Source organism: Aethina tumida, chromosome 3 (assembly GCF_024364675.1).
Source record: "Aethina tumida isolate Nest 87 chromosome 3, icAetTumi1.1, whole genome shotgun sequence".
NCBI lineage: Eukaryota > Metazoa > Arthropoda > Insecta > Coleoptera > Nitidulidae > Aethina > Aethina tumida.
The window spans coordinates 847,723-861,426 of record NC_065437.1 but is presented as its reverse complement, the minus strand read 5'-3'; the positions used below and the strand labels follow the sequence as shown (position 1 = coordinate 861,426).

The window sequence follows — 13,704 nt, the reverse complement described above, 5'->3', positions numbered from 1 at the left end:
AAAGACTGCAGAAACAAATTAATAAACTGACTATTTTATAAATTAATAAAATGATTAAAAATATAATTTATTGAATGTACATTAACCCAGGAAGAAATGGGTATAATTTTATCATTGGAATCTATTTTTGAAGTTGGAGAACCGGATGAAACATTACTTAAAAGAAGAGGACTGACGTGGTCTACTCACCAAAAAGACAAGTGATCAATGTAATTATCTACTGTTTTATGAAACAATTAATCAAAGACTAATTTAGTCAATAGAAAGACATTTTGTTTCTTGAAGGAGGGAACCACCAAAAAGCAGTGAACTGTATAAATGTCTTAAAGTTGTGATAGAAAACTGTGCACAAGTAATAAAACACTTTAGATATTGCAATTTTGCACAGTTTACTTAGTGATAATAACTGATACGTAAAAGCAAATAAATTTGGAATCTAAACTTAAAAATTAATTGAAGATTCAATAAACCAATACCTTCTATATTTTATAATATCACAAAAACTAGAGCATATTGACGAAATGTGATGGCTTTTCAAAATTATCATAGGTCACCCTCAGGTACCAAAAAAATCAACATTTTATTGAGTTGTGTAATTATTAAATAATTGCTTAAAAGACATTGCTCAGTTTTAATGGATTCTATTTGTAGAATATGCAATGCAAATTTAAATAAAATTTATTGATAGGTAAGTGATATTATCGACAAAATTTCCAAGTTAGGAATATTTATACTTGTATATTATAATAAAAATAAAAATTATCTTTTTTAAATAATTTATTATTAATTCGTTTCTTTAGTTTTATGTGTTTCTTTACATTCTATCAACGAAGTCAATTTTTCGACAGATTCGCGAAGAACTTGAATTAATTTCTCGAATTTATCTACGTCAACCGTTGTGACAGATTGATTTTTCTTTTCAATGAAGTTTTGACATAGCATTTCTATTTGACGAACAAATTCGTCAAATCGTTCCTCTTTCTTTTTCAAATCCTGAATTGAGCATTCCCTCTTTTCCTGTTCCTGTTTTAAATTTTCAATTGAACTTTTGACAGTATCTTGCAGTTTCTTTTCTAAATTTTTAAACTTGTCATTCAAATCTTGAATTATCATGCTATTTATTTGACAAGTAATTTCCATCGTTCCCGTTATTTTTTCATTAGATTCCTCAGACTTTCCATGTACTTCTTCTGCATTTTTACCCTCGTTTTTCTAAAAACAAGAATAAAAAAGAATTAGAACAACTGACATCACAACAAATTGTAAAATACATTCATAGGAAACCTATCACAAGAAAATTTATCAATCTCTTTTGAAATAAATTCGACTGATTTTGTTTCGCAACTACAAAATCTAAATTAAATTGAGGGGGACCCATTCATTCATGTTCCAATTGAAGACTTTAAAAAGACAGATAACTAAAAACATATAAGTATATACTTAATGAACGGATTCTCAAGATTAATTTACATCCTGCACTAATGGGCACTAACACAGCTAAGAGTGGGAACTCCCACTACGGGCTATTTAATAGAACGTGATAGATAGAAGAAAGACATATATAAATTATTGATTTAAATGGAATGAAATAGAACAAAGGAAATAAAGAAATAATCATACCTTATTATTTGTATCCTCTGATTGATGCCCTTCCGTTTCACCCTTACTGTTAGCTTCATTGGTTTCCTATAAATAATGTTATATAATTTATAAACATATAAATTATTGAGTTTCTATCATTCAATTTTGATTTATATGTATAATGTCAGTAATATACGTCTAATAGAATCAATAGACTTACGGCAGTGGAACCTTTATTTGGGGATTTTTTAACTGCTTTATCATTTTGATCCTGAAAGAATATACAACAAGAAAATTATATAAATAGTACCCGTACTGTATATATTGTGTTCGCATAAAATATCATCATATAATATACCTGTTCTGATGGTTTTGTTTCCTTTTGGTTACTTTGTTTTTTCATCTTTATAGATTGTATGATGTGAATACGGACTGAATATGATATTGATATGAGAAATCAATCGTATGTGTAAATATATATATATATTAATATCTCAGGACAGTGACGTCATTCGTCATAAGTTCAGTCATTCACTGTAACTGATTAGTCTAAAAAATTGTACACACAAAAATGAGCAATATTTTGGTTAAATTTAAGAATGGGAACGCTTATTGAATAATCAATTTAGTTTATGCTACTAAAATGGCTTCTTATAGGATGATCTTTAGTTAGAGCCCCCACCAAAAATGAGTTTAGCACCATCAAATTTCGTGGCAGACTTTCCAATTTTTGGATATTTTGTTTCTTGGAGGAGGGAACCACCAAAAAGCAGTGAACTGAAATAAATGTCTTAAGGTTGTGATAGAAAACTGTGCACAGCCACTCAAATTTTAATTTCAAAATTTATTATTCCTTCAATTCAAATTGGACTTTTTCCATTTTATTATAATAACATGGAGTCTGAGTGATTCCCCTCTTTTTTTCATCCTTTCTACTTCACTGAGCAGTTTATTAAAATTATTAAGCTTCTTTGCACATTTAGAAAAAAACACACCTGATTAATTTTGGTTATCACAGCTATATTTTTTAAGTAAAAGTTTTAGTAAAAGAAACATTTCACAGTATTTATTTATTTAAACACTGTGGTCTTAGAATTACACATATTTTTAATTTTTAAAAAACATACAGTGGTTTATTTAAATTTGTTTGTCAGAAAATTATTCTGGATAATGGAAAAAAACAACTGTTGTAAGTTACTCGGGGAATCACCGCAGCTGTTCCCCGAATCACTCACGTGGTGGAGAAGTGATTAGGTAAAATATAACGATTCTAGCACGATAAACAGATTTTGTTTGAGAATAGTAAATGACAATATTACGTTTTATTTAGCAAGTCAGAATATTGCAGTCTTTGATAAATCCTCAGCTTATGCTAATCTGGGATTTATCATAGGACCTTGCAAATCACCACATTGTTATGTTGTTTTCTGTATGGCACTTTGGGTATACCAGACTCAATTCTAATAATATTCTTAATAAGGTGTCTATTAGGTACCACTGCTGTATGTGGTTAAATAAAGTTGGTTTAATTGTACTTGTTTTAGGTGTATTCAAGCACACTCAAACTCTCACAAAAGCAATTCTAACTGATGTTGTACCAGCAAGTCACAATATTGCAGTCTTTGGTAAATCCTCAGCTTATGCTAATCTGGGATTTATCATAGGACCTTTAATTGGAGGGTACTTGTCACAATTTGATCATCATGAACGTTTGTTTTATCACCGCCGTTCTATTCGTATTCAATTTGTGTATTGTGTCTAATTTGCTAAATGAACAAAAGACTAAAGATCAACATGGTTCCTTATTGGTTGACATCAAAAAAGAGTTTTCCAAAACCATCAAGGAGTTAAAGGATATTGACTGGAAAGTGCATTGGATTAGCTTCTTCCTGAAGTTCCTTACTGGATTATCCATGTCCACATACTTTACTAACCAAGCCCTTTATTTAAGGGAAAGATATGAGTTGTCACAGAAAGATATTGGGTACACCATATCATTCTACGGTTTTATAGGAATGTTAGTTTCCTTCTTCATAATCCACATAGACAAATTATACAAACCTGTTGCGTCAGGCTTCCAGCAACTAGATCATGGCCTCAGCTTGTTTCCTATGCATTTATTACTCACCAAACGTGTTTATGTTTATGTTATGCCAGATTCCATTAGCAATATCATCAACAGTACTAAGAGTGCTAGGCATAAATTTGTTATTGAAGCAGTGCGAGCCTTCCAAAAGGGGATCGTTAACCGGAGCTTCAAACAGTGTTATGTCGATAGCCCGATTTGTAACACCCCTTTTAACCGGCATTGTAGCCCAAACTATGGGCGAAAACTCTGTGATATTACTGGCTGTGATACCAGTCGTGATTGGTGCCGTTACCGCACATTATTTTAGTAAACGGACAAAAATATTGTAATAAATTATTATGAGAAATTAAACTAAAAGTGTTACACAGTAACCAAATAATCGTTCCCCTGATGATTCTTCTATATAAAGACGTACTAGTATCAAAGTACTGTATTTTTGTTTTCCTTGTATTCTGTCCATCAATTACTGCCAAAAAAAAAACGACCAGAACACAATGGACGATGGCATTTTGTTCGTCGACGGATAATTAAGCGAACCACTCTAAATCAGATGCGCCCCGAGTGGTTGGATGTGCCGTACGATGTTATGGTACCATTGTTTTCTTGTTTTCACTCACTACCGCAGTTTCACCGGAACACCCACGTTCGACGTGGCCAGCGGCCAAGGAACAACATCAAAGGGTCCATTATTCATTTTTTTTCTGCAACACAACCCGACCATCTATTAAAACGTTCGTTTAGGAGCAATTCCAAATTGTAGTTCTAATGGAACAATCTTATAGTCGAGCCGGAATATGTACCGCCATAAATAAACGCAAACCTGTAAATGCCGGCAAACTGAAATTCCACGAAAGGCCCCATTCATGTAAGATTTCGTTTCGCCTCTTCGACACGTAAATAAATATCAGGAGCCGGCACGGCATATAAATTATGAACTACCAGGCTCGTGTCACATGGGAGTAGGGTACTTGTAACCCATCGAATGTTTAGCCATGAATATGTCCTTTTCAGGCGTGCACCGCTGACTCTTTAATGTCTGAGTTAGCCGTGATTTATTGGTGGCAAGTCGCGAAAAACTGATCTAATCGTGACTAATTATGGTTTCTGATCTGGTGGTAAAAAGAAGCAATGGATCCACTTTGTCGTGGTCCTGAGACTAGACAATATCCCAATCTTCCTCTTCAACTCAAGTGGAGAGAAATGTCATTTGGCACCTTCCATTACTACCCATAACTGTTTCCTTGTATGATCTTCCTCTTCTTTGTTCTTTACTGATATTCACAATGACAATTCAAAATCAACCCGAAAATGTGACCAAATATTTTTCTCCAACCTTAGAGAATTTCTGCCAAAGACCTAGGCAGAAATCTAGAGAATATGTTATGGTACCACCAGATCTTTTGTATCTATTTAATTGTTCTCAACAAGCTACGTGATGTCTTATTAAATTTTCTTTATAATACATTCTTACTGGTATCTGGAGTAGTTATATTTAAACAAAATACGAAATCAAATCATTAACCATCGAGTGGCTGTGTTAAGGCTCCAAATAAGATAATTCAATTATTTCGTAACGATGAGGAATTGCCAATCCATCGGGCGTTGATGATTCTGTATTATCTTCTGGTATATCTGGCTGAATAATTCTATTTTATCAATATTAATCTTCTATTTGAAGGTTAATGGATTTTTTCCCCAGGGTTGATAACATTTATTGCGTTTTACAAAATCAAATTTAAAATAAAATCTCGAGTGGCTATGTTGCAGTTTTATTTACTATCAAAATTAGATAGTATCTAGATTGGATATATTTCAAAGAAATACTTAATCTTATCAACCATCAAGTTAATGGATTTAGTCAGGGTTGAGAACATTAATTGCATATTACAAAATCAAATTTTAGATATCCTGATTAGATATATTTCAAAGAAATACTTAGTCTTATCAACCATCCATTATACAATTTATTTTCTATATAAAAGATTTTTTTTTGAATAAAATACAAAAGCAAAAACAATACTATCAAATCTAAAGCTATTTTTCCACATTTAATCTTATTATTAACAATCAATATTATTTTAGTATGTAACATTATTAATGATATACGCCAGCACCAGGTGTGGATTTGATTAATGAAAAAGTGTACTTATCATCCATTATTAATATATGTTCAAGGGAAACTTCAAATCTTTCATATCAATTTAAAATATTTATCAACAGAATATTTTCAAATTTATATTGTGGATACCTAATAACGTTCAGTAGGCAACCTAGTTTACGCCGACCGATCAGGAATTCAGGATTGAACAATTTTAAAACTAGATACTAGACAATCTCCATCAGGTTCCCTATAAAACTCAATAATTGCTTATTAAAACGATAAGGAATTGCTAATTCTTCATCAGTCACCACCGTTCTCTTCATCGGGCGTTGATGGTTCTGTATCATCTTCTGGTAGAGACTGTTAAACTCCTTTAAAAGGTCCAGGTTCCTTATAAAACTCAATAATTGCTGATTAAAACAATAAGGAATTGTTAATTCTTCATCAGTGACCACCGTTCTCTTCATCGGGCGTTGATAGTTCTGTATCATCTTCTGGTAGAGATTGTCCAAATATATTTGAACCTCTAGGAGGATGCAAGACATTTTATTAATTACGATTGATGACCATTTATAATTCTTAAAATATGTTGCTCAATTTTACTAACGGAATTATTCTTTAATCGTCAAAAAATAGTTGTTTTGTTAGAAATGCATTTCACTATTTCCCAATGTTTGTATGTGTGATGTGTGCTGTCAATGTAATCAATAACTTGTAACACAACAATAGTTTGAATTGTTTGGCAACTAATCAATTTCATATATGTGAACAAGCATAAAAAACCATCTAATTTATATAAACACCTTGAGGCATGAACAATCATGCTTAATATACTATTTAGATATGCATGTTTGACGTTTATAAATGATAATTGAGAAGAATTACAAATTAATAATAATTAATTTATCTTCTTTCATCTTTTTTACACTGAAATCAACAGAAAGGGAATTGCAGGTGGACTTAAATAATTGTTCATTTGAAGAATGTTTCATGTTCTTCTAAGTGGTGACACCTGCTGCAGTCATGTCTTCAATGTGAAATTCTGTCTGACAATTATTTGAATACTGTATTAAATTAAAAAAAGTTCTTTGCAATATGATTTATTATTTTTTAAATTAATAAACCAATTATAAAAAATAAACGATTATTAATGCGACTAGAAGGAAGATCATTGTTAGAATTAACCAGTTATCGCTGACCAAATTCACAAATTGTAACTGTTCCTTTCCGTATTCCCCTATTTCGTCCCTTATCAATCCTTTTATCAAATCCACATCCACACTAGAAGATAGATTAATGCTCGAGGAACTCACTTCCGGCACTCCATTTAACTGAATTTCCCTCTTGTCTTCTACCGCGAATTTAGATATATTATTCTTCTTCTCAATGGAATTAAGTCGACTCTTCAATTTGTTGATTTCTTTAATCAAATCTTTTTCGTCCTCTTTAATGTACTTCACGACTAATTCGTGGTGGTTTAACACGCTTTCGTGGTGCTTCAAACACGTATTTACGCCAACGTTTACATCTTCGATTTCCTTCATCGTTTTATTAATTTTATCTATGTCAACATTTAGATTGTTACTCGTGGAACCATTTAAAGTCTGTATTTCCTTAAGTTGTTGCAGAGATGAGGTGTGGGCCAGCTTCCACTGCGACAGTTCATCGTCTCGTATCCTTACCTCTTCGGTGAAGGCAACGAAGTTCTCATCGACGATGGCGATCGACTTTTTCAGGTCGGCTTTCTCTGATTCGTTGATTTCGTTGTAGTTTTTGGTGGCCTGGGTTAGATCTTTCAGGTCGCTTATCGTCTTCGAAAGTGTACTGTCGATGTTATCTGATTTCGCTTTGCATTGATTAATTTCTGATGTGAATGTGTTTTTGAACTTGATTTGGTGTTCGTTGAGGTTCACCAAGATGCTGTGGAGGTGTTGGTATGAGTTTTTGCTTTGTTCTTCGTTTCCGGCGATGGTTCTGATGATGTTTGTCTGTGCATTTTTTAATTCGTCTATTTTATTTGATAATATGTGGAAATTTTCATCGAAATTTATTTGTTTCTCTATGACTTTTAATTTGTCTTTTAAATCTTTTTGCTGTTTGGCAACGTCTCCTAATTGCAAAGTTAATTGGTTAATCTTTTCAATAAATACTTTTTCGTCGGAATTTTTGGGTACTTCTGCGTAATTACTCATATTGGAATTCTGAAAGACAAATATATTTTCTAAGTAGGAGTTTAGTTTTGGAAGCTCATTAATATTAAAAATGTCAATAATATCATAAAAGTAAATTGTTTGAGTGACAGGAATATTTTAAAAAATGTCATTTATGAATATTTATGTTATAGATTTCTCATAGTGGTACATGTGAAGAAGTGTGATACTTACAATGGGTAAAGAAGGAATAGAATTTTTAATAGACATTATTGCATCAAAACAACTTGCAGCATAATCTCCTCTTGATACACCAACGGACAACAAAAACTGAATGCCTTCAGACCTACTCATATGGCCACAATCATCCAGTAAGTCCTGAACCTAATAAATTATATTATATAATAGAAGATGAAATGGTTATATATTTAGGATTTAAATGCATTAAATGGAATGGCATAAAAAAACTTGCAGTATAGTATCCATGATTGTTCAAGTATTGAGTATTAGCTGGACCAATGCCTGGAATGCTGGAAACTGGTCTCCTTGTATTATTAGATGCTGCAAATGCAATTTGTTTTTGTGTAGCCATTATAGAAATCACAATATTCAGAACCTTTACTAATAAAATAACGCAGATTGTACCATTATCTAATTATTTATTATCAGATATCAATAATCTAAATGAACAACACAATTAAAATACTACATAATTTATCTAATTAACAAGATTTTTTTAAAATAGGTGAAAATTTGGGAGTAGTAATAATAATGAAGAAAATTTAAATCAAATTTCATTCTAAAGTTTCTCCTGAACAACATATTGCCCCTCAAATTTAAATTTCAAAATTTATTATTCCTTCAATTCAAATTGACTGAAGTTTTAGTAAAAGAAACATTTCACAGTATTTATTTATTTAAAAACTGTTGTCTTAGAATTACATATATTTTTAAATTTTAAAAAACATACAGTGGTTTATTTAAATTTGTTTGTCAGAAAATTATTCTGGATAATGGAAAAACACAACAGTCAGTTATTCGGGGAATCACCGCAGCAGTGCGGAGTCTAATGGGTGGTTCCCCGAATCACTCACGTGGTGGAGAAGAGAATAAGCGATATATAACGATTCTAGTATGTTAAATAGATTTTGTTTGAGTTAATAAATGGCAATAATAATTTTAATATTACATTTTATTTAAGAAATTGATCTAAAGACATATCATTGTAATATGTGCTGCCATCTCTTATAGAGTGGATTAATTTAAGCACTTAAAGTAAATCAGAATCCTAGTTCATTATAAGCAATATTTTAAAACGACCCATTTAATTATAAATTTAAGTTAATAATTTTATTAACAGCCTTTTGGAAAACATTAAACTCAAAATGCTTCGAAAATACATTAAATTATTATTTTTCTGGTTAGTCAGCTGATACATGTCAAACTCATACGGTTTTGTTATTGTTTTCGTTAGTAGGCTAGTTTTAATTTGCTATTTTCAAGGTGAAATTTTAATTAAACACACAACATACAGTAGACAGCGATAAGACTTGATACTATATCTAATCATTATTCATTAAAATGTGGCTGTTATAACATACATTAACAAAATATGAATCTTAACTCAGTTAATATTATTTATTTAGTATCATTTCTTGTGAGTATTCATAACTTAAGGTGTTTAATTGAAATTAATTGTAACATTTAGGATTTATTTGCTGTGGGGTTAACATTTCCGTTATTTAGCACACATTTGAAAGACCTTGGTGCCTCACATTTCACCATTGGATTGTTCAGCTCAGCTTATGGAGGCATACAAGTTTTATCTGGTCCAATAGTGGTAAGAACATCAGTAGATTTAATACTGCAGTATTAAATTAATAATTTTAGGGCAGTTGGAGTGATGTGAGGGACAGAAAGTCTGTTTTGCAAATCACCACATTGTTATGTTGTTTTCTGTATGGCACTTTGGGTATACCAGACTCAATTCTAATAATATTCTTAATAAGGTGTCTATTAGGTACCACTGCTGTATGTGGTTAAATAAAGTTGGTTTAATTGTACTTGTTTTAGGTGTATTCAAGCACACTCAAACTCTCACAAAAGCAATTCTAACTGATTTTGTACCAGCAAGTCACAATATTGCAGTCTTTGGTAAATCCTCAGCTTATGCTAATCTGGGATTTATCATAGGACCTTTAATTGGAGGGTACTTGTCACAATTTGATCATGGTTTTATGTACGTTTGTTCCATCACCGCCGTTCTGTTCGTATTCAATTTGTGTATTGTGTCTAATTTACCAAATGAACAAAAGACTAAAGATCAACATGGTTCCTTATTGGTTGGCATCAAAAAAGAGTTTTCCAAAACCATCAAGGAGTTAAAGGATATTGACTGGAAAGTGCATTGGATTAGCTTCTTCCTGAAGTTCCTTACTGGATTATCCATGTCCACATACTTTACTAACCAAGCCCTTTACTTAAGGGAAAGATATGAGTTGTCACAGAAAGATATTGGGTACACAATATCATTCCACGGTTTTATAGGAATGTTCGTTTCCTTCTTCATAAACCACATAGACAAATTATACAAACATGATGCGTCAGGTTTCCAGCAACTAGGTCATTTTTATGCCTTGGCATCAGCTTGTTTCCTATGCATTTATTTCTCACCAAACGTGTTTATGTTTATGTTATGCCTGATTCCATTAGCAATATCATCAACAGTACTGAGAGTGCTAGGCATGAATTTGTTATTGAAGCAGTGCGAGCCTTCCAAAAGGGGATCGTTAACCGGAGCTTCAAACAGTGTCATGTCGATAGCCCGATTTGTAACACCCCTTTTAACTGGCATTGTAGCTCAAACTATGGGCGAAAATTCTGTGATATTACTGGCTGTGATACCAGTTGTTATTGGTGCCGTTACCGCACATTATTTTAGTAAACGGACAAAAATATTGTAATAAATTATTATAAAAAATTAAACTAGGAGTTTTATTACACGTATACTGTTTATTTTAAAATATTACACAGTTACCAAATAATCATTCCCCAGAGTTTACCGAACAGTCTGGCAGTGAGGACGTACACGGGCATAAAAATGAGGCCCACAATTAAAAATATAATGATCAAAATCACAAACATTTCGCCGCAGAAAACAATAGTTTTCATCGCCTTCTCTTTGGGATCACCGGTTTCAATAATGTCAACCAATTTGTCGAGTATAAATCGTGCGAAGTAAAGAAAACCTTCCACCAACGGCAGCAAGTTCCACAACATCACCAAAATGGTCAAGGCTGCGGTATACGATTGAGTCAGCAGTGACGTCAGGAGGTTCATGAACGTTATGTGTCTGGAAAGATACTGTACTGTTGTAGGGCGTGTGATTATTTAACCAAGACTTACTCATCCTTCGGGAAGCCACGGCTGCTTTGGTATTCGACCAGAGGCTCGCGCAGCAAGTTGATGACGGTCAGGGCGCCGGAGGCCGACATGATTTTGCTTTGGCGCAGCGGTTCGAGGAAGTTGGTGCGCAGTACACTTTGCTTCGGGTATTCTTGGCTGATTCTCACGCTCTCGCCCAGGGTGATGTTGCTGTCTGAGACTTTGCTGAAGCTTTCGGTCGACTTTGAAGCATTGTAGTTTGTGAGGGGTCTGCCGTATTTTATCATTTCGGGGGGATATATGTTCGTTAGTTTGGGTAGAGTAAATTTAAAATTTTTGTGACAGGTCTAAAAATAATTTGACATGACAAATGAACGCACAACAATTACTGTTTAAACAAATTTACATTGAAGTCATTTCAAAAGCAAACTGCATCAAATATATTGTCATCTACAAAATAAAATGGATTAATAATTAGTCAGTGAGTGCCTCTAAAGAAATTCGACTCCATCTATTGATTCCAAGACCAGCTTCATGCAACCCTCTTTTGGTAGACACTTACCTAACTTAACCTAACATAACATAACCTAATATGTCTTAACCTAACCTAACCTATAAAACATTATTTATTTTTTGCTGGACAAGAGAAAACAAACTGAAATTATTTTTAAATCTATTTAATCTAGGAAATTCAAATAATCCATTACAAAAGAGGCTCAGTATTTATTTTATTAATTATTGAATACATCTGGGTCTGACAAAATATAAGTAAACAACAAAAGACATGAGTACGAAGGTAACCGACAAGAATTTTACTGTGCTGGGACACAACAAATCACAAATATACGCAAATGCAAGTGGTGTAAAAATCCCCGATAATATATTAATGGTTGGAATCAATTTAATGAGGCTTTTGTTGCCGTTAAAATTGTACAATTCCCTCCAATGCGAGGTAATTATGGACTTCGCCAATATTAAGGTAATATACGCCAACCAATAGTAAAACAGTTCTTGCGTATAACAAATAACACACAGGCTAACAATGAACAACATGTAACTACTGTCAAGCACAATGAATAAATTCCTGTCAAACAAATACTCAGATTTGATGCGCGGTGTGATGTTGGTGAACACGCACATCCAAAAATTTTGATAAGCAGTCGTCGTCCCGAACATGGTGATGCGTGCGTTGAAATTGAAATACAGAATCTGCACGTATTTCAGGAAGAACACCGTCCAACCAACCGTGAACAGAAACTGTGTGGCCACAAAGGGCCATGTAGTGGAGAGGTTTGAGTTTTTGAAGTTGTCCACATTGTCCTCGATGTTATTTACGTATCTGTCAATTAAGTCGGGGAAGTCCTCGATGTCGTGCTTCTCATTGGGGCAACGTATGCGCAGCAATATCACTGAAATTTCACTAATTAGATTAGGTAATAACACATATGATGGGCTTACGAATGTTGGCGAAGGTGATGCCGGACACTAACAAGCCAATGATGGTGAAACCTCCAGGTACACTAAAAATGTACCCTCCTAACAACGGACCAAGTACGTAAGCAACGGATGAGAAGAACTTGACCTCAGAAATTTCCTTTTCGTAGGTGTCTTCAGGAGTTATTATTGAGAGCAACGTCTTGCAGTACGGATTTGCCTGGTTTATTAGTGCTTTAAAAAACTAAATTGTACACAAACACTAATGTAATAATAAAAGTAACCTAACCTAACCTTACTTAACTTAATCTAACCTAACTTAACATAACCTAACCTATTGTAAAGTGATAACAAAACTTACTGAAAAATACCCTGCTGATTACAATCACTGTGATGGACGGGATGGTTATTAATAGAAAATGTGAGAATATGCTCATCATAAATATTAAATATATGGCAAATTTCCTCCCCTTAACCAGAATTAAATATTGCTACAAGGTGTATTAGATGGTAATATATAAATTAAAGAAATATTCACAGATATTTACCGCAATGTCCTCAGATATTAAAGAGCATATTAAGTTAAAGGCGACGAGAATGCCAGCAGAAATCTGCTTCCCCTGCAAGTCCACCAAATACGGGGGTATGTACGGATACATTAAGCCAAAGCACAACGAATCCTAAAATTTATATTCTCACCTAAAGTAGGTTGATGAAGTAAAACTTACCAGGAACATGATCCATTTCAGCTTGTACGCTTTTACTGCGTTATCTGTGCTGGGCCCGGAACCTTTCATTTCGATATTAAAATTGTTGTTCACATTGGATTTGGTTTTTATGGTGACTTGTCACGTGGAAATTGATTTTTGCTTCATTGATTTTAACTTTGGACGGTGATCCGTTACGAATTTAATGGGTTTGTTACAAGAATTTGCCAATTAACGACATTGATGACAGAATGACAC

At 33.1% G+C, this 13,704-nt stretch overlaps 5 protein-coding genes and 1 long non-coding RNA gene across 6 annotated transcripts; 2 read left to right on the top strand and 4 right to left on the bottom strand.

Moving 5' to 3' along the window:
• Positions 1-759: 759 nt before the first annotated feature.
• On the bottom strand, positions 760-2,012 carry LOC109605397 (uncharacterized). The gene is made up of 4 exons (XM_020021968.2): positions 1,940-2,012; positions 1,802-1,852; positions 1,621-1,686; positions 760-1,212 (listed from the first exon to the last, which is right to left on the bottom strand). The coding sequence occupies exons 1-4, from the start codon at positions 1,982-1,984 to the stop codon at positions 784-786; spliced, it is 591 nt and encodes a 196-aa protein (XP_019877527.2). The 5' UTR covers positions 1,985-2,012; the 3' UTR covers positions 760-783.
• A 4,886-nt stretch (positions 2,013-6,898) lies between these two features.
• LOC126264801 (nuclease SbcCD subunit C-like) lies at positions 6,899-8,278 on the bottom strand. The gene is made up of 2 exons (XM_049964161.1): positions 8,156-8,278; positions 6,899-7,972 (listed from the first exon to the last, which is right to left on the bottom strand). Exons 1-2 carry the CDS (start codon positions 8,273-8,275, stop codon positions 6,899-6,901), a joined length of 1,194 nt encoding a protein of 397 aa, XP_049820118.1. The 5' UTR covers positions 8,276-8,278.
• On the top strand, positions 8,039-8,571 carry LOC126264804 (uncharacterized). The gene is made up of 3 exons (XR_007547428.1): positions 8,039-8,053; positions 8,116-8,292; positions 8,354-8,571. It is a non-coding gene; the product is annotated as an uncharacterized LOC126264804 (long non-coding RNA).
• Positions 8,572-9,404: 833 nt separating this feature from the next.
• On the top strand, positions 9,405-10,906 carry LOC109605394 (major facilitator superfamily domain-containing protein 9-like). Its single transcript, XM_020021964.2, has 4 exons — positions 9,405-9,578; positions 9,630-9,761; positions 9,812-9,941; positions 9,995-10,906. The coding sequence occupies exons 1-4, from the start codon at positions 9,534-9,536 to the stop codon at positions 10,882-10,884; spliced, it is 1,197 nt and encodes a 398-aa protein (XP_019877523.2). The 5' UTR covers positions 9,405-9,533; the 3' UTR covers positions 10,885-10,906.
• A 7-nt stretch (positions 10,907-10,913) lies between these two features.
• Positions 10,914-11,853, bottom strand: LOC109605395 (uncharacterized). The gene is made up of 3 exons (XM_020021965.2): positions 11,712-11,853; positions 11,327-11,652; positions 10,914-11,273 (listed from the first exon to the last, which is right to left on the bottom strand). The coding sequence occupies exons 2-3, from the start codon at positions 11,590-11,592 to the stop codon at positions 10,955-10,957; spliced, it is 585 nt and encodes a 194-aa protein (XP_019877524.1). The 5' UTR covers positions 11,593-11,652; positions 11,712-11,853; the 3' UTR covers positions 10,914-10,954.
• Positions 11,854-12,008: 155 nt separating this feature from the next.
• On the bottom strand, positions 12,009-13,677 carry LOC126264132 (uncharacterized). The gene is made up of 5 exons (XM_049964160.1): positions 13,468-13,677; positions 13,288-13,419; positions 13,101-13,230; positions 12,764-12,973; positions 12,009-12,714 (listed from the first exon to the last, which is right to left on the bottom strand). Exons 1-5 carry the CDS (start codon positions 13,534-13,536, stop codon positions 12,041-12,043), a joined length of 1,215 nt encoding a protein of 404 aa, XP_049820117.1. The 5' UTR covers positions 13,537-13,677; the 3' UTR covers positions 12,009-12,040.
• Positions 13,678-13,704: the final 27 nt, after the last annotated feature.

Excerpts from the sequence above, each read along its gene's own strand:
- LOC109605397 (XM_020021968.2), bottom strand. The coding sequence starts at position 1,984 with ATGAAAAAACAAAGTAACCAAAAGGAAACAAAACCATCAGAACAG. Across the intron at positions 1,853-1,939 it reads AAACAAAACCATCAGAACAG|GATCAAAATGATAAAGCAGT; the intron begins GTATATTATATG and ends ATATTCTTTCAG. Across the intron at positions 1,213-1,620 it reads CAGAGGATACAAATAATAAG|AAAAACGAGGGTAAAAATGC; the intron begins GTATGATTATTT and ends TCTTGTTTTTAG.
- LOC126264801 (XM_049964161.1), bottom strand. The coding sequence starts at position 8,275 with ATGAGTAGGTCTGAAGGCATTCAGTTTTTGTTGTCCGTTGGTGTATCA. Across the intron at positions 7,973-8,155 it reads CTATTCCTTCTTTACCCATT|AATTCCAATATGAGTAATTA; the intron begins GTAAGTATCACA and ends TTTGTCTTTCAG.
- LOC109605394 (XM_020021964.2), top strand. The coding sequence starts at position 9,534 with ATGAATCTTAACTCAGTTAATATTATTTATTTAGTATCATTTCTT. Across the intron at positions 9,762-9,811 it reads TTTTATCTGGTCCAATAGTG|GGCAGTTGGAGTGATGTGAG; the intron begins GTAAGAACATCA and ends TAATAATTTTAG. Across the intron at positions 9,942-9,994 it reads CTTAATAAGGTGTCTATTAG|GTGTATTCAAGCACACTCAA; the intron begins GTACCACTGCTG and ends TACTTGTTTTAG.
- LOC109605395 (XM_020021965.2), bottom strand. The coding sequence starts at position 11,592 with ATGATAAAATACGGCAGACCCCTCACAAACTACAATGCTTCAAAGTCG. Across the intron at positions 11,274-11,326 it reads CGTGGCTTCCCGAAGGATGA|ACACATAACGTTCATGAACC; the intron begins GTAAGTCTTGGT and ends GTATCTTTCCAG.
- LOC126264132 (XM_049964160.1), bottom strand. The coding sequence starts at position 13,536 with ATGAAAGGTTCCGGGCCCAGCACAGATAACGCAGTAAAAGCGTACAAG. Across the intron at positions 13,420-13,467 it reads TGAAATGGATCATGTTCCTG|GATTCGTTGTGCTTTGGCTT; the intron begins GTAAGTTTTACT and ends TATAAATTTTAG. Across the intron at positions 12,715-12,763 it reads CATCACCTTCGCCAACATTC|TGATATTGCTGCGCATACGT; the intron begins GTAAGCCCATCA and ends GTGAAATTTCAG.